At 54.4% G+C, this 24,639-nt stretch overlaps 1 protein-coding gene across 1 annotated transcript; it reads right to left on the reverse strand.

Annotated features, from left to right (window-relative positions):
• Window positions 1-1,872: 1,872 nt before the first annotated feature.
• On the reverse strand, window positions 1,873-24,639 carry LOC144949337 (ankyrin repeat domain-containing protein 34C-like). Its single transcript, XM_078879309.1, has 7 exons — window positions 23,689-24,639; window positions 11,939-13,007; window positions 9,692-9,999; window positions 8,830-8,994; window positions 5,605-6,554; window positions 3,684-3,878; window positions 1,873-2,776 (listed from the first exon to the last, which is right to left on the reverse strand). The coding sequence occupies exons 2-7, from the start codon at window positions 12,015-12,017 to the stop codon at window positions 2,275-2,277; spliced, it is 2,199 nt and encodes a 732-aa protein (XP_078735435.1). The 5' UTR covers window positions 12,018-13,007; window positions 23,689-24,639; the 3' UTR covers window positions 1,873-2,274.

Raw genomic sequence — 24,639 nt, forward strand, 5'->3', positions numbered from 1 at the left:
CCGCAGAGGGTCCCTGCAGCAGCAGCGACGGCGTTGTGGTTTGTGACACGTGGCCACCGGCAGCCCATCAACCCTTAGGTCCGATCGCAACATCAGGGGCACGACCTCATAACTACACAACGACAACGTCGCCACCGCCGTCGTAGCGTACAGCCCCGGCTATCTCGCCGTGCGATGGAGCGTGGACTTTGTCGGTGATCACTCGGCCGTCTGCAGTTGTCGGAGCACTCGACCGAGTTGCAACGTCGCAAGTTCGAATCCAGCAGTGGATCGATGAAGGGTATGTAAGTGTGCAACGTGCTCCCGCGCCATAAAGGTCACCACAGTTTACCCCACCAGTCAATAGCCAGCTATTGGTGTTGGTGTGAAATCAGAGGGTGTGCCTGCTAAGTCGAGTAATGAGTGGCAGCCGTCTGATTTTGAATTTGGAAATCCCACGTTACTCCAGCACCAGATTCCTCCACCCATGTTGGGGAGCCGGCCTGGCTGTTTCGTCTCATCCATACTGCGTTCGGTTAACACACCGCAGGTCACAACCACTCACTGACCCACTCACTCACCCACTCACTCACCCACCCACTCACTCACCCACCCACTCACTCACCCACTCACTCACCCACCACACTGCAGGTCACAACAACTCACCCACTCAACCACTCACCCATTTACTCACCCACCACACTTCGGGTCACAACCACTCACTCATTCACTCACTCACTCACTCACCACACTGCAGGTCACAACAACTCACTCACTCACCCACTCACCCACCCACTCACTCACCCACTCACTCACCCACCACACTGCAGGTCACAACAACTCACCCACTCAACCACTCACCCATTTACTCACCCACCACACTTCGGGTCACAACCACTCACTCATTCACTCACTCACTCACTCACTCACCACACTGCAGGTCACAACAACTCACTCACTCACCCACTCACCCACCCACTCACTCACTCACCCACTCACTCACTTACTCATTCACTCACTTACCCACTATACTGCGGGTCATAACGACTCACCCACCCACCCACTCACTCACCCACTCATTCACTCACTCACCCACTACACTGCAGGTCATAACGACTCACCCACCCACCCACTCACTCACCCACTCATTCACTTACTCATTCACTCACTCACCCACTACACTGCGGGTCATAACGACTAACCCACCCACACACTCACTCATCCACTCATTCACTCACTCACCCACTCACTCACTTACTCATTCACTCACTCACCCACTATACTGCGGTTCATAACGACTCACTCACCCACTCACCCACCCACTCACCCACTCACTCACCCACTCACTCACCCACTCACTCACCCACTCACTCACCACACTGCAGGTCACCTCACTTTTCTTTCTGCTCCTTCCCTCGCACCGCTGCACTTTGGAATCACCCTCCCACCGTCTCTCTCTCTCTTCTTTATCCCAAATTCTTCTAATAACCTTGTTCAACTCAAGAAATGTGCTAGACTCTCATCTTTAACACTTTAAAACGGTACTGTTTGTTGCTGGCCGTGGGACAACCACCGTTCACTTCCCACAAAGTGGTCAGCTCATTTATAGACCCTTAAAAATTGTTCACGATGCTGGATGATGATGATGATGGGGACGGAGTGGGCCCCATGGTTTGGGATTAAACTCACAGCATCGGGGCGCCATATGCCCAAGACAGCGCCAGCAGCAGCAGCAGCAGCGATCGCTCAGACCTACAACGATACCCCGCGGGTTGAGCCGAGCGAGTGAGTCGCGGATAATCGAGGGAGGTGCCCGTTATAACCGAGTGAATTGCAGGTTAACGAGCCAAGCGCGGAGAGCTTGGCTCACGTGGGTCACTGTCAGCTGAGCGATGTTTAACTAAAAAGAAAAATTAGAGCAAAAATTGAGTGAATTGTGGTTGATCAAGTGAAGCACAGTCAAGACTATTTAACTTAATACAGCATCGGGTAGAGCTCCGTCAAATTGGCAAGTCACGGTTGATTGAGCAATTCCCGGTGTTAGTCACGTGAATGCCAGGTCATCGATCCATACAAAGTGCCGTCAAGAGTAAATTCCAGTTAATCCAATGCAGTGCGATTAATTGAGCAAATCATAGTTTTCAAAAAAAATCTAGCTGCTCAGTGAGTTCCGTTTAAACCCATCATCGTCAACCAAGCGAACCGTGGTTAACGCAGCGACTTCCATATTAACCCATGGCGTCTCGCGGTTAACCGGTGGCGCCTCGCGGTTAACCGAGCGACACCCCGGCCCGCTCACTTGGCGCAGAATCCTTCGAAGCCGCCGAGCTGCTTCATCTGCTCCACCTGCATCGAGTGGCGCCGCACGAGGGGCCGCTTGGGTTGACGCGACCCCAAAACGGCACCGCCACCCTCGGCCGCCGGCGCCGCACCGCCCCCCGCGTCGCCGCGCCGCGGGGAGCAGTGCGGCGCGGACGACGACGACGCCGACGCCAGGGAGGACGCCGACGCGGACGAGGCCAGCGAGAGGCCCACGGGCCGAGCGGGGAGGCACAGCGAGGCGTGCGCGGCCATCCCGGGCGCCAGCGACGACGCTCTCCCCGCCGACGCCCGGCTCGGCCCGGGGAAACCCGCCGCGCCGTTGCCGCCGTGGATGTTGCCGCTGCTGCCGCCGATGTCCGGGATGGGCGGGTGGGGGTTGACGTTGAGGGGCGGCAGGAAGCCGGGCCGGGTCTGGGAGATGCGGTCGAGCAGCAGCGTGCCCGAGCCGCGGCGCTCCAGCGGCGGGTGCTGGTGCCTGCGCGCGCGCGCGACGGAGAGACGGTTCCACGCGCGACGGTCGGCGCGTGTGTCGTGCACCCTCCTCCGCCCGACGGGGCCGACCGGATGAAGGATGGAGTCGCGGACGAGGCTCGCGGTAATTAAAACCCCCACCCCTCCCCTTCATGAACTTACGTATGTATGTCTGTTGAACTTCTTTCGCACCGTACGTCGCCAACCGTGATAAGCGAAGGTTCTTGCTCCCTCATAACTCGTGGGTTTTCTCCCAAACTTCCTCCTCTTCCGCCGTTTTAACTCCTCAACGTGTATTCGTTACACGGAATATCCCGCGTCCCCAGCTAGCTTCGGTGGCAACGGCCCAGAGTAGCCGCCACTAACGACGGAGTCATCGTTGGGGTGGTGGAGAGGAGCCCAGCCAGTAGCCAGCCAAGAAAATCGAGGTATAGATTACAGTAGCATTATGATTATTATTTAACATGTAGGCTTTCGCGACCAATATTATTCACGATTAAACCTATTTTCGGGGGGGGGGGGGATTGCGTAAATGTAAATGTGCCATACAATTTATAACGTTACAATAACAGTGGTTCGCATGCTGCGCTACGAACCCGGCCACCCGAGTTCGATTTCCACTCACGGTCAACGCCAGTGACGATTATTTGAACCCGTCCTCCCCTAGGTCGACTCGGCCTCAAATGAATACCTGATGCGGTGCGTAAAAACATCGTTGCCGGGTAGACAAAAGCCGGATCTGACGTGCTGCTGGCCACCCACCCCATCGTGTGCCGTTCCGGCCTTCACAGCCGCTCGCTACTCGCCGTCGGTGCTTGCCCCGACGGTCTGTTCAAGGCTGCACAGGCGGAGGGGTGGTGGTGGTGATGTTGGTCGCGTGGGATCTTTGTCTGTTGGCGGAGGCGAGGTACCTGCGGAGTAGCAGCGGGGAGGTGCTGTCGGAGTGCAGCGACTCGCGCGAGCCGGTGAGCAGCGTGAGCGGCGACGTGTTGTGCTTGCGCCGCTCGAGCAGGCAGCGCGCCGAGTCCGGCCCCGGCGGGGCCTGCGTCTCGGCGTCGTGCTCCTGGTGGTCCGCCACCCCGAGGTGCCGCCGGTGCACCAGGTCCCTGCGGACGCAACCACGGCGCAGGCGGTCACGGACGGCGGTGGCGAGATGCTATCTGCCTCGTCTGTTCACCGCCGCTGATTCGAGTGAGCCTGGCTCTGCTGATGAGACGGCGAATGTCGAAATCGGTCCGCAGTTCGCTTGCACTGAATCAATGCTGCTGAAATTGCATGCGCTCACACGGGTGAGATGTTAACTAGCTCGTCTGGTATACAAGAGGTTGTGTGTTCGACCCTGACGCCTGCTGTATATTTGAAATTTCCGTGTTCTCTCTCTTTCTCCCCGTGGCCCCGTGGATTTTTTTTCCAGGCCCTCCGATTTTCCCCTCCACATTTTAAATCGACATCGCGCATTTAGAGTATTCGGCTGCCGCTATAAATTTCCACGTGATGACGATGATAAGCCACTTCGATTGAGCTTTCATTTTTGATAACGAGGTCGCTTCTGAAAAAATTAACCCGTAAAAACAAAGTTTTTCACTATAAATCCTTTATATGCGTGTTCAATGGGCCACAACCCAGCCCACATTGGTCTTTGAAACGGGCGGCTAGAGTCCTCTCGTCCTCTGGCTTGAGATGGCTGCCACCTATGGGTCAGATGATTGCCTGCCACCATTAAGCAATTGGTAATTAAATATTAAAAAAAAATTTTTACCTAAAAAGTGCACAACGATTCTGTGTGCAAAATGTCAGCTCGATTGGATCACGGGAAGTGGGTTAAAAAACGACCGAAAGATTTGCACGGTCGTAAGCGCGCAAGCAAGCAAGCAAGTGAACTTAATATAAAGGATTAAAAAAAGAGCTGCAATAGCTCAGTGGGCCTTAGCTTGTGAAATTCCCCAAAAAATAGTTTACTACGAGTTTAGGTTCGTCGGTCGTGCCATGAGATTCGTAACAACGACGACGAAACAGCACGCGACGTTCGTCAATAACGACGCCGGTTAGAGACTTCGAGCGTTCTCCAATCAGAATCTTTATTTATATCTCCACTTGGGGCAGCCCTCGGGAGCCCCTCGAGCAAGAGAGAGGGGGATTGCGGCCGACTCTGCAACGCTGGCGAAGGCGTCTTAGGAAAGGTCCCAATCAGAATCTTTATCTATATCTGGAACAGGAATCCTATGAGCATAGTATAGTAAACGTAAGAAATTCACAAAAAAATTTTTACATTTTACCAGCTAAAGCCCACTGAGCTATAATGCTTATTTTTGTTCAAAAGGTGAAAGTACCCACGCTTAAATACCTCGAGGTCATCGTCACCACGAACCTGAAGGTGGCGGACAACCCACACTGGTCGCTTGTCGCGGGGGGGGGGGCCGGGGGGGGGGGGATAAATTCCCCATATATTCCCACCAGGGGGCGTGAGATTCAAATCTCGCGGCCGCGCTGCAAACCCGCAGCGTGCAATTGCACACGACGAGCACCCGCTGGCTCGACGCACACATTATGACGATTCGAGGTTACTACGATTGCATAATTCCAGGGCGCGCGCACGCGTGTGTGTGTGTTAACGTGCGGTTTCCCAACCAGAGGTATTTGACTGACGCCAGTGGCTTTTGGCTCTGCGATGAAGCAATCGCTCAATGAACTACGAATCGATCATTTTCAGCCCCTTCGTCAATCCGCTGCTGGATGTCCGCCGTGCTAACGAGCACGCCGGGGCAGACGGACGTCCGTAGCGGCAGACGTTTCGCGAGCTTCCGACGCTCGCCGGCGCTCGGCGACGCTCACCGCAGCGAGGCTCCGAGCGCGCCGTGGGGCGGCAGAGCGCCGGGAGAGGCCCTCTCGTGCTGAGGCCGGTGTGCACCTCCAGCGCCAGCGTGGCTCTCGTCCCAATCAACCGGCGTCGTGTTCCTCCTCCCCAGCTGCTGGTGCTGCTGCAGCTGCTGCTGGTAGTGATGGTGCAACGGCGGTGGCTGAGGATGCAGAAGCGTGACGCCGCCGGCCTTGTCGCACGGCGACGCCAACACCATCGCGTCAACGCTCTGCTGCCGTGACAGCGGGCGCTTGGGCCGTGCCGTTACGGGCGAGTGGCTGTTGCCGGCGTGAGCGCCGGCGGCCCTCGCACCATCGCCCGTCCGCCCGTCGAGCGACCGCTGGTCCCCTCCTCCGCCATCGCCGCCGTCCTCAGCTTTCACGAGCGCCGACGGCGCCACGAGGCCCCACGGCTCGGACTGCAGGCGCTTGAGCTGGGACAGGCGCCCGGCGCTCCCGCCTCCGCCTCCTCGCCTGCACGGCGGCGCCACTCGGCGCCGGCTCGGAGACGGCGTCTCTTGGGCTAGGCCGGAACCGGCGGTACCGGTGGCTCCGGCGCTGGAACCGACGGAGTTGGACGCCGCGCCGCGAGTGAAGCTGAAGAAGGGGTCGGCGTCGTGCGACGACGGCGGCGGTGGCGCGACCGCATTCGCCGTAGCCACGGCCGCCGCCGTGGCCTCCTCCGAGCGGAGCGGCTGTCGCAGCTCCGTCTTGCCGGGTGCTGGCGAGTGGGCGGCCGAAGGGCTGGTGCTGAGCTCGACGTCGGAGGGGGAGGCGCAGGCGGGTCGCTCGTCGTACGACGCGTCGGGCAGCCCCGGCAGGCTGAGGTAGCGCGGCGCAGACTTGTCGCCGGGCAGCGAGAGCCTCTCCGTCACGTTGATGATGATGACCTCTTTGCCCTTCGCCTTGCACGCGTCCAGCAGCACCTGCGCACGAGGCGGTGGTGGGGGGGGGGGTACGGGGATGGTGGACGTTAAGAGACTACGCCGTGGCCTCAAGGCCTCGAAATCACGCGGGCGCATTCGGAGTGCATCCCGCGTGTAACGGAGATTTGCATTCCCGAATAAATTGTGTTGCCTTATGGATGTATGGGTGGGGGGGGGGGGTGTCACGTGCCCCCCCCAATGATCCGATAGAAATCCGTAATTATTATCGGATCATTGGGGTTTATTAGTAATAAATCGTCATTTTGCGACCCCCACTGCCACTGTGTAGCATATTATTAGGTGCCAGGGACTCTGTGAGATGATAGGACAATAGTCTGAGTCCATAATTGGTAATACGTAACAGCAAAGCAGTTATAAGTGACTCACAGAATTGTGCGCAGTTGCGTATACAGGACACGACTTTCCTGAGCGCGATGCCGATCACACAATGCGGTCCGAATTCGACCCTCGATCGATGGCTGCGCCATCGCCGTGAATAAAAAGCAAGGGACAAGTCCTTACTTACTAACAACTCCTCTATCATTTTTCATTGCTGGAGGGGTTGCCCCCCCTCTCTGAAAATCCTGGCTCCGCTATTGGATGGATGGCGAATGGCCTGCAGTCTCACTCTCTCTCTCTGACTTTGCATTGCCCAATCGGGCACCCGTATGTGCTCTCTGATATTTCCAACTGTTACAGCGGCAATAATGCTTGGAGAAGTACGGACATTGGATCATTGTTCAAACTGACGATTGCTTGCTTCCAAACTATAACTTTTCAACGAAACTATTACTGGCATTGCAAAACGACATTTCGTTAAAACATTTTTTTAACAAAAAATGCTCTCCGTTGTCTGTCGTTCTGACACAATATTTATTGTGGGTGTTTGCTGGCTGTAGGAGGCAATGATCGCTACTGAATCCCAACCGAGTAATTTGCAGTCACATTTTTCAAATTTGGACAATTTTTTGGAGCGTTAACGCCGGTACAGTAACGCGGCCTCCGCCTTGCGAATGACGCCGCAGGAGCTTTAACGTCCTCTGTGTAGCCGCCGGTGCGCCGCATTCGTACGGTTCACACTGCGCGCAGCACAGTGTTAATCGGGGCGGCCGCTCGACTCGAACCGAGAACGGCTGCGACCAGTGGCGAGCGCGCTACCGCAAGGCCATGCCGGAGCCCTGAGTTGTAAAACATTTACAATCAGGTATGTGAAGAAGGGCCACTGCCCGAAACGTCATATTGCTTCTATAAGGCCACGCAACAAAGATCCCCCATACAGCCTTAACAGACTGTTGGGGCAAGTGCTGTGAGCAAGCAGCACCTATGAAGGCCGGCATGGCACACGAGGGGGTGGGTCGCCAGCATCACACCCAGCCACCTTTGTCTCCCTAGTGGCGATGTTTACACACCGCACCAGGTACTCATTTGAGGATGAGTCGACCTAGGGGAGGCCCAGGACGAGTTCAGATAATCGTCACTGGTGTTGACCGTGAGCGGGAATCGAATTCTGGTGGCCGGGTTCGTAGCGCAGCGCGCTAACCGCTACACCACCGCTCCCCAACAATAACACCCGCCATTCGCCACTAAGTGGCGATGACGTCACCATGGGGCCTGTGCCAGGCCAGGTGCACTTTGAGGCCAAGTGAAGTCTCGAAAACTCGCTGGCAGAAGGTCACGGGACAGACCCAGCAGGTGCCGTGGGTTGACCGACTGAGACGACCGGCATATGCACCAGCCGCACCACCGTACCGTGCCAACTCGCTTCGTTTCAGCCACCCGGCGCTCCTCGCACACAGACGCACACAGACGCGTGCACGCACGCCAGAGGTCGCAAACGGGTTTTGATTCCTTACCCGTACCCGGCCGCACCAGGGTCGCAAACGGGTACCCGTACCCTACCCGATACCCGGCTACCCGTACCCGGCTGGATATCGGGTAGGGTACGGGTAGCCGATTGCGACCTCTGGGATGAAGCCATGTTGCAGGCGCGGGTGGGTTGATTCTAGGAACTTGAATTGTGAGAAGAGACAAGACGTTGGGAAATGAGTGACAAACGGTTACTCACCAGTGACTCACGGCCTACACGTACCCGTACCCGGCCGCACCAGGGTCGCAAACGGGTGGTACCCGGTACGGGTAGCCGGGTATCGGGTAGGGTACGGGTATCGGGCACCCGATTGCGACCTCTGACGCACGCACGCGGGCATCGTATAACGCCTGGCGGTGCCGCTCGTGGTGGGGACGGGGGTGGGGACGGGGGAGGGGCGTGCAGCACCTTGAGCGTGCTGGGCTCGTCGGCGTGGATGGCGTAGACGAGGGCCGAGCGGCCCGAGCGGTCCTCCACGCTGGGGTCGGCGCCGCCCTCCAGCAGCGCGGACGCCACCTCGGCGCCGGCGCGGGCGCAGCACGCGTGCATGAGCGCCGTGCGGCCGCACTTGTCCTGCACGCGCGGCACGCGGAGACGGAGGTCGCCCCCCAGTGAGGACTCGAGCGGACTGTCGGGGGCGAGCGCCGTCAGCGAGCGGCGGCCGCGCGGACGATGGCCGGACACGGCCGGACGCAATTGCGCGGGTGGCCGACACCGCGCCCGGGACGCCTTTTGCCACCTCGGTGATGACGTTCGCACGGCGTAACGAGTACCAATTACGGGCCGAGTTGACCCGCGGGAGGCCCACGACTTTGTTCAACTATTTGGTGTGCGAGTACCACGCGAGGGCGTGCGAATCGGTACACCACGGGGCTCTGGGTGTTCACAATGAGGGGGAGTCGAATTGGTGCGAAACGCCCCCAAGCAGCTTAGCTGCTCCGGATCGCCACCTCTGCAGACGTCCCCGGAGGCCCCGGGTCGGAGCAAAGATCGGTGGAAGTAAAACTTTGGCGGCACCGCTCTATCTGAGCGGCCAGGCTTCGAGAGAATTACTCTGCCCAAGCGGTCATCGCACGATGCACCGTTGTTGGCCCCACGGAGAGAGATCGGAAGCGCCAAGGTGACGCCACTTCGCCCGCTCGTGCCAACTACAAGTGAAAATCCGCGCCGGCCTCTCGGGACCCCGAGCAAGGCCCCCCCTCATCCCTGCCCCTGCCCCCCCTCCCCCCCAGGCCACCAGGGACCACACCGGTAAGTTTTGGGGCGTCACCTGAATGTTGGGGTCGGCCTTCTTCTCCAGGAGGTAGCGCACCATGCGGGCCTTGCTGGCGCTCTGCGCGTCGGCGTGCCGCGTCAGGCAGGCCACCATGAGCGGCGTCTCGCCGCGGTCGTTGCTCTCGTTGACGTAGGCGCCGCCGTCGAGAAGCAGGCGCGTGAGGCGCAGGCGGCCTAGCTGCACGGCCCGCAGCAGGGGGTTGCCGCCGGTGCGCGCGCTGTCCGGGGACGCGGCCCCGGGCCGCGACGCCGCCGCCGCGGCCGCTTCATCTTCGTCGCCGCCGCCACCGCCGCCGCGGTCGCCTGCGATTTTAATTTGTTTAGCCGGCTGTGAGGACTCATCGAGGAGACTCAGGGAGATCATCCGTAGACACCCACAGACAGATACGTAGAGGCGCATAGATACACATAGAGACTCACGGAGATCCATAGACACCCGTAGAGATATAGAGAGATACGTAGAGGCGCATAGATACACATAGAGACTCACGGAGATCATCCGTAGACACCCACGGACAGATACGTAGAGGCGCATAGATACACATAGAGACTCACGGAGATCATCCGTAGACACCCACGGACAGATACATAGAGGCGCATAAATACACATAGAGACTCACGGAGATCCATAGACACCCGTAGAGATATAGAGAGATACGTAGAGGCGCATAGATACACATAGAGACTCACGGAGATCATCCGTAGACACCCACGGACAGATACGTAGAGGCGCATAGATACACATAGAGACTCACGGAGATCATCCGTAGACACCCACGGACAGATACGTAGAGGCGCATAAATACACATAGAGACTCACGGAGATCCATAGACACCCGTAGAGATATAGAGAGATACGTAGAGGCGCATAGATACACATAGAGACTCACGGAGATCATCCGTAGACACCCACGGACAGATACGTAGAGGCGCATAAATACACATAGAGACTCACGGAGATCCATAGACACCCGTAGAGATATAGAGAGATACGTAGAGGCTCATAGATACACATAGAGACTCGCAGAGATTAATAAAGATGTAGAGAGATACAGTACACAAAGGCTCATAGATACACATAAAGATACATGGCATCCATAAATATATGCAGGGACTCCTCTACTTATGAACATTCGACTAAGGAACTTTCAGAGATACGAACAAACCTGACCGTACGTCCAGTTGCCGCTGTACGGACCGAGAATCGTACGTTCAACCGCCGTGCAATAGATGGCGGTGGTGGCATCTACATCTGCAGAACGTGAAGAACCAGTGGCATCTACATCTGCAGAACGTGCAGAACCAGTGGCATCTACATCTGCAGAACATGAAGTACCAGTGGCATCTACATCTGCAGAACATGAAGAACCAGTGGCATCTACATCTGCAGAACATCAAGAACCAGTGGCATCTACATCTCTAGAACACGAAGAACCAGTGGCATCTAGATCTGCAGAACGTGAAGAACCAGTGGTATCTACATCTGCAGAACATGAAGAACCAGTGGTATCTACATCTGCAGAACTTGAAGAACCAGTGGCATTTACATCTACAGAACGTGAAAAATCAGTGGCATCTACATCTGCAGAACTTGAAGAACCAGTGGCATCTACATCTGCAGAATGTGAAGAACCAGTGGCATCTACATCTGCAGAACGTGAAGAACCAGTGGCATCTACACTACAGAACGTGAAGAATCAGTGACATCTACATCTGCAGAATGTTAAGAACCAGTGGCATCTACATCTGCAGAACATGAAGAACCAGTGGTATCTACATCTGCAGAACATGAAGAACCAGTGGCATCTACATCTGCAGAACGTTAAGAACCAGTCGCATCTACATCTGCAGAACATGAAGAACCAGTGGAATCTAGATCTGCAGAACGTGAAGAACCAGTGGCATCTACATATGCAGAACATGAAGAACCAGTGGCATCTACATCTGCAGAACGTTAAGAACCAATGGCATCTACACCCGTGTTTAGTGTACAAGCCGTACAACATGTTTGGAATCGACAGGAGTAAAGTTGGACTAACGAACAAATCGACTTACGAACAGACCTCTGGAACCAAACTCGTTCGTACGTAGAGCAGGCCCTGTAGATACACATAGGGATACATAGAGATGCTGTTACATTGGTACAAGTACATTTTGTTTTAACCAGGGCAGAGCTCACGAGACCAGGGATGAGTCTCATTTCGCAATTGACCTCTGGCGTGACTGTAACATTGACACTTACCGTCAAACGTCACAGATGGTGTGGTGGATGCCATCCTCGCTACAGCCGACGGCGCCTCCTTCTCCATCATCATCATCATCGTCGACGTCGTCGGTGTTGATGGCGTTGATGTGGTTTTGTGTGTTCATGTGCGTGCATGTGTGTTCATTTGTGTGTGTACGTGTGTGTGTATCTACCGATGTATGTATGAACGTGTGTGCGAATGTGTGTGGGGGGGGGAGCGGTGGTGCAGCGGTTAGGGCGCTGCTCTACGAACCTGGCGACCGGGGTTCGATTCCCGCTCTACGAACCTGGCGACCGGGGTTCGATTCCCGCTCACGGTCAACGCCAGTGACGATTATCTGAACTGGTCCTGGGGCCTCCGCTACGTCGACTCAGCCTCAAATGAGTACCTGTTGCGGTGTGTAAACATCACTACTGGGGAGACAAAGGCGGCCGGACGCGGTGCTGGCCAACCACCCCCTCGTGTGCCGCTTCGGCCTTCATCGTTGCTATTCGCTAACAGCACTTGCCCCAGCAGTCTGTCAAGGCTATACGGGGTATCTTTGTCTTTGTGTGTCTTTGTGTGTCTTTGATAGTGGATGAGAATCAGCTTAAATGGTGAATATCAATCAGAGTAGAGATGCGCGTTCGCCTCTAGGAATGTTTAAGTTCGTGTTCGTGTGTGTTGCATATGTGTGAGTAACATTGGACTATAGCCTCCAGATAGCTCGTTCAGGTCGCGTCATTCTGTGATTGCTCATCAGCAAGGATCGGCATTGCAGGGAGACAAAGGCGGCCGGGCGTGAGGCTGCCCACACTAAGAGCACTCGCCCCAAATCTCTGGCTCTGTAAGTAGTTGTTTTATTGCGTGCACGTCAAACCATCTGCATGTATGTAAGCAGTTCCACGCGTGCGCCGATTTATTTTATGAGCGCCTACGTGCATACTACGGGTGTGTGTCACTGAGTGTGTGTCACCCCACTGAGTGTGTGTCACCCCACTGAGTGTGTGTATTATGTTGTTGCTATATGGTTATGCGCGCGCGGTGGTGTCACCACTGCCATCTCCCCTGTCGAAGATCCACCGCCTGCACCACAGGAAACACGGGCGCCCAGGGGATTCAGTGCGGCACTGCGTCGCTTGCTCATTCACAACACTGCCGCACGTCCACCCGCACGTCACCACCACCACCACCACCTCCCCCGCCGGCAGTGCCGGATTATCCTAGCAGCAAAAGTAGCTACACGTGCAGTAGCTACACGTGCAGTAGCTGCACGTGCAGCAAAAGTAGCTGCACGTGTAGTAGCTGCACGTGTAGTAGCTGCACGTGCAGCTGCTACACGTGTAGCAGCTGCACGTGTAGTAGCTGAACGTGTAGTAGCTGCACGTGTAGTAGCTGCACGTGTAGTAGCTGAACGTGTAGTAGCTGCACGTGTAGTAGCTGCACGTGTAGTAGCTGCACGTGCAGTAGCTGCACGTGTAGTAGCTGCACGTGCAGTAGCTGCACGTGCAGCTGCTACACGTGTAGTAGCTGCACGTGCAGCTGCTACACGTGTAGCAGCTGCACGTGTAGCAGCTGCACGTGTAGTAGCTGCACGTGCAGCTGCTACATGTGTAGTAGCTGCACGTGTAGTAGCTGCACGTGTAGTAGCTGCACGTGTAGTAGCTGCACGTGTAGTAGCTGCACGTGTAGTAGCTGCACGTGTAGTAGCTACGGGCCCCGCACTTTCAAGGGCCCCGAGCTAAATGCTTTCAAGCTATCAATTCCGGTTAAAGTGATTGTGCACTTGCTCTATTGCTATAGTACTATACCGCCTTCAACTTTTATGAACGACCGTGTGTTTAAGGTTAGCGATTTGTCGTATTAGCTGGCTGTATATCAAATGAACAAATTAGAATTACTTTACTATGCAAGTTAAACATTTGTGTTTTAATATTTATGCGGTTGTAAAAAAATAATGTAGGGCCCCTTTATAACAGATGCGCATACAGGCCCCGGCACTCGCTTAATCCGACACTGCCACGACCGCCTGCGCCGCCGGCGATGTCGCGAGGCGGCGGAGAGTTCCAGATGGAACGCCACCCAGGACGTGCATCTGGGGGAGCCGCAGCGACATGTCCACAGTCGGAGGCGACATCAACATCTTTTGTGGCAAAGTAACACTCGTGCCGACACAGCGAGAACAAGGCGCGCTGGGTTCGATGCCTGACTCGGACGTTGTACCAAGGCCGTAATTCTAATATATATTGGGGACACACCCCCCCCCCCCCCCCAATATTCAAAAATGCTCAAAATCTCCCCCCCCCCCCCCCCCCAATATCTTGGTATAAAAAAATTAATTGCTATGCTATGTAAATAAAAAGAAGAATTTGCTAAACCTTGGCCACAATATCTGGACTTGTCTTCATATAAATCAACGCATAGATTTATGTTTGTATGATTGTGGTTATGGTTGTTTTTTTTTATTAATCCCTAATCTCTGCCATTACATACAATGAAACAAGAAATGGTAAAAAAGTAAAAACAGAGCAATGTAATAAAATACACTATTAGACATTATTGTAAGTAAAAAAAAGTCCCTCCCATGTTTTAGTGAATTTTTAAATATTTTAGGCAGGAAATTATTTTTCTAATTTAGATTTTTTTTTTTTAGTTGGGACCCCCAAGCACCCTGGAAAATTTGGTCCCCCCCAATGTTGACTCCATGGCTACGGCCTTGGGTTGGACGTTCTTCCCGTGGTCTCCATTGGAACGCTACGAGTCATCCGGTCTCTATTCAAATAAAACACGTTCAGTGCCACTTGGCCAATGCCGAGCATCCCGGCGATGGATAATTACGGTCGCTGCAAATTACTCACTTGGGATTGCAGCACCGGTTCGGATATCACTGTCCGCTGTGGAGTTACACCATTGGCTGTGGCTAGGAATCGAACTTGAGTTGGTATGCAGGAGGTCGTGGGTTCGATCCCGACGCCTGTATATTGGGAGTTTGCGTGTCTCTCTCCCCGTGGTCGCGTGGATTTTTTTTATCCGGGTCCTCCGGTTTCTCCCTCCACATTTAGACACATGCGTTGAGATTATATCGATGATTTAGCTGCTATAAATTTTCAAATTATGGGCCATTTTGTTGAGCTATCATTTGTGGCCAGGTTCGCTTTAGAAAAAAATAACTTAATACCTAAGTGGGCTTTGTCTGATAGGTGGGGGATGGTTTAGGGTTATATTTGTTTGTGTTTGGGTGATTTGTTGACCTTTCTTGTACTTTTTGTATTTTTTGTTTTTGTAACGTCCTTGCCCCGTGCCCCTACTGGGCATCTGAAGAAGAGCTTTAGAGCTCATCGGATTCCTCCAGTAAAAAAAAGAGATTCTGTTGACCACTGTCCCACCGCTCAACCACGCAATACACGTACATTGAATGAATGCATCACACGCGGTACAAAGAAACAAAACAAAGGCCCCCCTATAACCTGACCAGACTGTTGGGGAAAGTGCTGTTAGCGAACACCTATGAAAGCCGGCACGGCACACGAGGGGGTGGGTGACCAGCACCACGCCCGACCGCCTTTGTCTCCCCAGTGCCGATGTTGAAACACCGAACCAGGTACTCATTTGAGGCTGAGTCGACCTAGGAGAGGCCCAGCAAGGGTTCAGACAATCGTCACTGGTGTTGACCGTGAGCAGGAATCGATATTGGGCCGGCCGGGTTTGTAGCACAGCGTAGCGCTAACCACTGCACTAACGCTCCCCACGCAGTACAAGACAAAGACGCCCCGTATAGCCTTAACATACTGTGCGGCCAAGTGCTATTAGCGAGCACCTATGAAGGCCAGAACGCCGTACACACACACACACGTGAATGTGCATGCATACAGCTCACGGTGGAACTCGCAGAAGTAGCAGCAGCAGGGCGACTCACGACCTTCTCTCTCCCTGCCTACACGCAGGACCGTGACCGTCACTGATGGGCGTCGTTCCTCCGGCTGGAACGCGGCCGTCATCATCACCACCACCATCATCGTCGTCGTCGTCGTTTCCACTGCTGCTGCTCATTACTTTAGAACTGCTCTTTGTGTGTTCGTAGTTTGTTGGCCTTCCCCCGCTACCTGCGATTAGCACGGTTTGGCCTCGTACTGGTGCAACGATAGGAGATCAACATACGCACGCACAAATTAGTACCTGGTGCGGCGTGTAAGTAAACATCGCCAACGGGGGAAGACAAAGGCGGCCGGGCGTGCTGCTGGCCACCCACCGCCTCCTGTACCGTGCCGGCCTTCATAGGTGCTGCTTGCTAACATCACTTGCCCCAAAAGTCTGCGCATTGCCTATACGGGGGATCTTTCTTGTGTGGCCTTCAAAGAAACGATATGATAGACGGCGACGTTTCGGGCAGTGATCCTGCTCCACAACCCTGATTGTCATTTTGTTTTAACAACTCTGGGCTGTGGCATGGCCACTGGTCGCAGCCGTTCTCGGTTCGGGTCGAGCGGCCGCCCCGATTAATACTGCGGTGCGCGCAGTGTGAACCGTGCGAACGCGGCGCGCCGGCGGATGCACAGGGGACGTTAAAGACCCTGCGGCGTCATTCGCAAGACGGAGGCCGCGTTACTGTGCCGGCGTTAACGCTGCAAAATTTTTTAACGCGTCGGCTTTCGCGACCAATGTCATCCATGATAGAGGTTTTTGGGTTAGATCGCGTAAATATATAAACGTGTGTCGTTAAAACCCGCCACCACCCGACACAGCCAACTAGTAAGGGGTTGTCACGTAAACAGAACGTGGCCAATTCGTCACTAGTACAGCACACCGGTGTGTTGGAGAGCCAAGCCACAACATTTACAATGACAACATTTGCAATCAGAGTACGACGTTTCGACAGTAATCACAACTCGCTTCATCATGAAGCTTTATTTTTTGTCTTCGGTAGAGGCGGAGTACCTGCGGGGAGTAGCAGCGGCGGAGTTCAACGTGCCCACGTACACACACCGCTGCCTGTTGCTGCTGCCACACAGCGGCAGCGTTCAACCCACAGCGACTTTAAAGAGGCACTCCCAAGGCCACCACACCTCCTTAAGACGCCCGAAACCTATCGCCACCCCGTGGCTGCTTTCGAGTGACACTCAGCTCGGCTCCGCGCGTTACAAATTCGACACGTGGTGAAGGAATACCGCAGAAGGCTTCGAACGCCAGGACCCACCGTCAAAACCACAGCTGTTCCAAAACGATCATCATCATCATCGTCGTCATCGCGTGAGTTCCGAATGTGTTTTCACAGGTACCGCGCGTTCTACGAATGTCCCCTTGCCCTATAAACAACCGGTGCAGGTGGAGCTTGACAAGGCTCCGTGCGGGGTGGGGGTGGGACATTCAGTGGGGCCGAATGGATCGGTGTGCGGACTACACAAATACAACGCGACAAGGCCCGTTCAGTCGCCCGACAAATGGGTCGGGAGATTGCTTCTGCTGCTGCTGCGTTTGGCAGTGGTGCGAAAGCACGGTTAATGATCAAATAAACGCGCAAAAATAATTTCAACGCATTCGTCAAAAAGCACTGTGGGCTTAAAATGAAAAAAATATATTTAGGCGACGTTTCGGGCAGCGGCCCTTGTAATATGATGGGCTGTTGTCCAAAATCGTCGCCTATTAAATCAACAGTACTGTTTATATATGTTTTTGTTTCTTAGAAGGTCTCAGGGTGCGTGTGTGTGGGGGCGGGTGGAGTTCGGTGCATTATTTAATTTATATTTTCAGGAACGTCGAGGTCCATGGGTCGGCAACCAAAAAAGAAGATACATTAAATTCGAATTTGGTAAAACAAAAACAACAAAAAAAAACCTCAATATGTCAAGAGCCGCAATTATCCACTGTGTGGTGAATACGATACGGCTGTGGTTTCCCAATAAATAAATGTCGCGATGCAAATAATCCGAGAGCCACACGCGGGTTCCGGAGCCGGCAAAGGTGGCCGACCCCTTGGTCTGGGCGCAAGTAACGGCAAGCTCAAGGTGAGCGTGGTGAAGTCCGGTCAACTAATCCCCACGGACGCACGTGGTGTGGGGAGGCCCTCGTCCATCATTGGAATGACAAAACAAGAGATAGCACACCTACAAGGTCAGAAGGTCAAGGTCATTGCTTTCGAAGCCGCCACGTCAAAAGCAATAGCCATCACTTCCTTTTTTTGCTAAATCATTTGGCTGCTGTGAAGTTGACTGGTGACCTTCCAACGTCTGCTCTTGCAGTCTGATCATCATCATGATCACCACCATCGTCACCACCACCATCATCACCCCCATCATCATCACCACCATCGTCATCGTCACCACCACCACCATCTGCCACTCCAATACCAGTGTCGGTCCAAATTTGTGAGAGAAAAAAATCACCTGATCACATCCTCCTATTCCTGATCACCTCCTCCTATTATTGACCACCTCTTCCTATTCCTGATCACCTCCTCCTATTACTGATCACATCCTCCTATTATTGATCACCTCTTCCTATTCCTGATCACCTCCTCCTATTACTGATCACATCCTCCTATTATTGATCACCTCTTCCTATTCCTGACCACATCCTCCTATTACTGATTACATCCTCCTATTATTGATCACCTCTTCCTATTCATGGTCACCTCCTCCTATTATTGATCACATCCTCCTATTACTGATCACCTCTTCCTATTCCTGATAACTTCCTCCTATTATTGATCACCACCTGCTACTCCCCATCACATGCTATTTCTTATCACATCCTATTCCTAATCTGATCCTATTTCTGATCACCTCCCCCTATCCCTGATCACCTCCTCGTATTCCCGATCACCTCCTCGTATTCCCGATCACATCCACAACGCTTGCTAGGAAACCTTCGATTGCGAACCTCCAAGCCGCCCGCGTCGCTCACTAACGCACCTGCAGAATCCACGGCTGCCGTTGATGGGGGGGGGGGGGCATGGGGGACCACTTGACCATACTTCACCGCGCCGGGTGAGCATAGACGCGGGAGCACGGCACGGCCCCAACGGACGTCTCCCGCACTTGCCCTCCGCTAATCACCGAGACGCCGCGCACCGCGGGCTCAAGAAAAATCCCGCGTTAGCTGCCGAGATTAATCAGGGCGCATTGCGGGGCGGGCAGGCGGACGGAGGAATTCATTCAAGGGCGGTTTTGCGGACATGAACACGCGCACACGCACGCAACGCAGTCCCCCCCCCCCCCTATTTGACAAGCCTGCGGGCCTCCCCTAGGTCAACTCGGATGAAAAGTGAGCTGACGGTGCGGTGTATTGTGCACATTTCCGAAGCGGCGAAGTGGGCGCGTTCACGCATTGCCATCGCTGGCCACGTGCTGCCCGACGGTTGTTTGGTGTGCGCCCACGGTCCCGCTTTGTCAGTCCGCTACTGGATGGGCCAAACCTGCGATAGCCAGCGTGGTGAAGTATGGTCAAACGGTGCTGGACCCGTGGATCGAGTCGCTCGTCTGGCCACTGGGTGGCATCACGGAGCCTTCGTTCCATCCGCTCAAAAAACTGCGACACCCAAACCGTGACAGAATGTTATGCAACTCCACGGGCTAATGTTTATGTATTAATGTAATAATACGTAGCGTGTGTATGTTACGTAACGCGTGAACACGTTGATACCTTAAATAATTAAACGACGTTGCCAGTTCTGCATTGAATTCCCTGTCCCGGGGATCGAACTCGCGGCTTGGAGCCCGAGTGGCTCATGGCTTCGTCGCAGTTGCACCCTGAGCATCGCCGTCATTGCTGGTCATCGTGATTATCCGGTGTCTATCCACCTGCTGGATGAACGCCTCCCCACGCCGTCGCCATCCATCCGCCACGTTCCAGTGGGTGCCACCACTCGTCTCGCTCCCTCGGACGCGTTTTTTTTTTATTCCTCCCTTTGCCTGCCGTTCCGTAACCAGCCTCGCCACACGACCTGTCGTCCCGTGCAAGCGATGCGGCCTGCCCGAGCCCAATTGCTTTGCTCAAAGTGCCAATCCGATGTCTCGTTCTTGTGTTCAGGTAGTGCAAGTCAAGGCTGGCATGTAATGTGTGCTCCTGTGTGTGTGTGCGCGCACGCCGCGCGTGTGAACGTTCCAGTTTAAGAAGGTCCCGCAATTTAGATGATTGGCACATTTAATTTGTGTTCCTTTGGCAGTTGTTAGGTCAAACTGAAATGCCGTACCGAATTGAAAGAAGAAGAAAAAAAAGTCCATCTCAAATTAGAACAGCAATGACTGTGGTCTGTTTTGTACCAAAGACGCGATTCCAGCTATCATCAGTGTGTGATTAAGCACAGACCGCAGTCAAATTGCGGTCACTAGTCTCAAACCACGAACCGCTTAAAAACACAGCTGCCCACTTAGATCACTTTATGAGCCCTTTGTGAGTCATTGACACTCCAGGTGAGTCTGTGGGTCTCTATGCGAGTTTACGGGTCTCTATGCGAGTCTGTGGGTCTCTATGCGAGTCTGTGGGTCTCTATGCGAGTCTGTGGGTCTCTATGCGAGTCTGTGGGTCTCTATGCGAGTCTATGGGTCCCTATGCGAGTCTGTGGGTCTCTATGCGAGTCTATGGGTCTCTATGCGAGTCCGTGGGTCTCTATGCGAGTCTACGGGTCTCTGTGTGAGTCTGTGGGTCTCTATGCGAGTCTGTGGGTCTCTATGCGAGTCTGTGGGTCTCTATGCGAGTCTACGGGTCTCTATGCGAGTCTACGGGTCTCTATGCGAGTATGTGGGTCTCTATGCGAGTCTGTGGGTCTCTATGCGAGTCTACGGGTCTCTATGCGAGTCTGTGGGTCTCTATGCGAGTCTATGGGTCTCTATGCGAGTCTGTGGGTCTCTGTGTGAGTCTGTGGGTCTCTATGCGAGTCTACGGGTCTCTGTGTGAGTCTGTGGGTCTCTATGCGAGTCTACGGGTCTCTGTGTGAGTCTGTGGGTCTCTATGCGAGTCTACGGGTCTCTATGCGAGTCGGTGGGTCTCTATGCGAGTCTGTGGGTCTCTATGCGAGTCTACGGGTCTCTATGCGAGTCTACGGGTCTCTGTGTGATTCTATGACTCCACGCGCGCCTCTGTCTCAAACCGTGGATCGCGCGGTGACGCCTCTGGCCACGTTGATCGTTCGCCGGCAGGGTGTATGATAGTCACCACCAGGTTACTCCTGAAGCCGTCCACTGGCTTTCAGGCTCACTCACCAACCTCGACACGACCACACACACACACGTGACTGATCAACTCGTCACATTACGAAGGGTGATCAAAGCTGTTCGGAACGGAACAGATTTTTGGTTTGAACACTGCGGGTACGAGACCCGCCCTCCCCCCACACGGCCATCATAGGGGGTGGGCGGGGGAGGAGGTGTCTAATTCTGATTTAATAATTTCTTCTTTTTTTACATTGTGGAAAATATCGCGGTCTGTAGTGGTTGCAGGGGTCAGGTTGGATACATATCTTATCTCATCCGAAAGGGCCCCATAATTTCACTCGCGTTGGCAGTTTGGGATTTCTGTTTCGTCTGCGTCTTTAAAACTAAACTTCGTATTTGACCAGGTAAGGCCCACTGAGCTATATAGTTGTTATTTTTTTTCAGAAGCGACCTGGCCACAAATGATAGCCCAACGAAGTGTCTGCTTATGTGGACATTTATGGCAGCAGCCAAATACTCTAAAACGCACGTTGATTTTAAATGTTGAGGGGAAAAAAAACCGAAGGACCCGGTGAAAAATCCACGTGGGAGAGAGACACACACACACACATATACAGCAGGATCGAACCCACGCCCTCCTGCACACCAGGCGAGGTAGTTAACATCTCCTAGCCACCACGACGTCTTTGATTCCCGACCGAGGCCAACGTCAGTGGTGAGTGCCATCTGAGCCGCACTGGCCGCCGGCCTGGTGAGGTATGGTCAAACGACCCCACATAGACATCCAACATTGGATCGGGAAAAGGGGCCATAACACAGTTGACTAACGGTGTACCTCAAATATGCATCTAGAATTACACCATTACAGCCTGCTTCCTGGTTCTTTCGGTAAAATCACGTAGAAGGGAAGTAATAAAGTAATAAAAATAAAACATAATAAAATAATTCTCACGACGTTTCGGCCACAACGCAAGCAGCCGTCCTCAGGTGAAGACCAGGTCTGTCGGGGAGACAGCGTCATTCAGAATTATTTTATTGTTTTATTTTTATTATTTTATTACTTCCCTTCTACGTGACTTTACCGAAAGAACCAAGAAAGATGAATCCCTGCAGTCACGAAAGCTTTAAATCGAGATTACAGCCTTGTTTTCACCAGTACACCGACACACGTTTTACGCAAATTGTAAGACTCGCGCTTATAACAGATACGAACCAAGGCCGATTATTTGCCCAGCAAAGCGTCACCGAGTCTCAAGACTCATGATGAGGTCGGGTCCAGCTACGTTTGGAATATTTGGCCAACTGGATTGATGAGACAGAGAGAGAGAGAGAGTTGTGGCTTCAACAGCGTGGCAGGAGACCAGAGAATCCCCTACTCGGGAACGAGCGGCTGGTCACAACCCAGCACCACCTGGCCACCGTCCAGCAGCCTCCACGCCTACGACACCTGACAAGCCACCGCCCATTCACATTAAGGCCTCACCAGGTTTAAAACATGTATATAACAACACCTGATTAGCTTCTGCGATCTGCCGAGATCGAACTGCAATTGTCGGCGGTTCCCCCATGTCAACACGGAACGTTGGAACAGAAACGCCGCTCCGACGTTTGGTGCATCAACTTGGGCGGTGTTTCACTGGGGCGGCGGTGGTGGCGGTGGTGGCGGCGGTGGTGGCGGTGGCGGCGGCGGTGGCGGTGGTGGCGGCGGTGTTGGTGGTGGTGGAGGTGGTGGCGGTGGCGGCGGTGGTGGTGGCGGTGGTGGTGGTGGCGGTGGTGGTGGCGGTGGCGGCGGTGGTGGTGTTGGTGGTGGTGGCGGTGGTGGCGGTGGTGGTGGCGGTGGCGGCGGTGGTGGTGGTGGCGGTGGTGGCGGTGGTGGTGGCGGTGGCGGCGGTGGTGGTGGTGGCGGTGGCGGCTGCGGCGTCGTCCGTTCGCCATCAAGGCGATTCATTGTTGCGCGCGAGCACCCCAATCGCACACCGACGCACACGCCACCCACAAATCGTTGCCCGGCTGTCTTAAATAACGCGCGTGGGCGAGTGCTGCCCGCTCAGCGAGCTCCCGTTAAAGGGGCACCGCGAAGTCGCGCCACGTTTCATTCTCGTCCAAGCCAAACACGCAGAGGCGCTAACGCCCAGATGCTCGGGATGAACCGTCCGTTGTTCGCGCCGGGCGCTGTGAGCGAGCGGCTATCGAGGTCGTCGCACCGCCCCCCCTCCACCCCCCTTTTCCCTCTACTGATATTTGCCCATCGCTCTCGGTATGTATTTAAGGCCGAGTTGACCTAGGGGTGGCCCGGCATGTTCGGATCGCACGATAACCCGCGCCGCTGATGTTGCTCGCCGCGTCTTGGAAACACTAAGCCGGGTAACCAATATTATAAAACTGCTGCACGTAAGAGTACCGCATAGCATTGCATCGCCCCCTCATTCGACCATACAATTGTACAAAGTGCTGCCGTGATCGAGCACCGATTCCAAAAAATCCAGCTCCGCCCGCTAGCCGATGAGAGGGTAGAACCAGTAGCCACGACCGGCCGTCTTTGTCTCCCCAGGAACACGACCCGGCTGCCAGCGGGGCACGCATGACCACACTCCAAGTTTAACTCGTACCCTGCCCACCTGGAAATCTGCACGCCAGCTGTGAGCCCTTGTTGCTGCTGCTGCTGCTGATGACGACGATTGTGCCTTGCTCTTGCTGGCGTCGTTCCCTTACTGGTTCTTGTGCCTCCTGTGCAGCTGCCGGTGCTGTGCTCACAGTGCTGCCGTTGTGATATGCTGGTGCCGGCTGATGATGGTTACTTGCTTTGCAATTCTGCTGATGATGACGGTGGCGGCGGTGGTGATACGGCGCTTAAATTCTGCTGCCGCTGTTACTGATAACGATGGTGACGGTGACCGGCTGTTCAATAACACTGCTGCTGATGATGGTTCTGGTTGGTAGAAATTCCTGCCCCTGGCATCCCTTACTCGTGACAATAATCTTGGCTGTAGCCGATGCGTACAGCCGGTCGGTGGCTTACCTGCGACGGTGTGAACTGCTGGTCTTGCAATAGCCAGGCTGTGCGGGTTGGAACGATGTTGCCTAAGTATCGCTGCTCTCAAGTCAGAGGGTAATTGTTGCCGCTGTTGCTGTTGCAGACGATAACGCTGTTGTTTGCTGGCTTGCGATTGCTGCTGCTATTTTGGTGTTGCTGCTGATGAATAATGCTTCCACTGCTGCTGTCGTTATTTATAATGATGCTTGTGATGATGATTAATGCTGCTGATGATGAATACGAATGTCACTATTGTTGAGCGTTGATGACTTGCTGCTACCGGTCATGCGCTGTTTATGAATGTAATGTAATTGTTTGCTGCTGACGATTTAAGCTACTGCTTCTGCTGCCTACTGCTGCTGATGATTTAAGCTTCTGCTGCGAGTGCTGTTGGTGGTGGCCAGACCTCCCTCTGCACAGCTCCTTCTCGTCACCACTGGTCCCTTCTCACGTGAACGCACACGGCACTCATGAGGATGGGAGCTTAGGGAGAGGTGAGAGCGACGGAGAGAGGGGGAGAGGGAGGGTGGGTGGG

Source organism: Lampetra fluviatilis, chromosome 53, assembly GCF_964198595.1.
Source record: "Lampetra fluviatilis chromosome 53, kcLamFluv1.1, whole genome shotgun sequence".
In the NCBI taxonomy this organism is placed as follows: Eukaryota; Metazoa; Chordata; class Hyperoartia; order Petromyzontiformes; family Petromyzontidae; genus Lampetra; species Lampetra fluviatilis.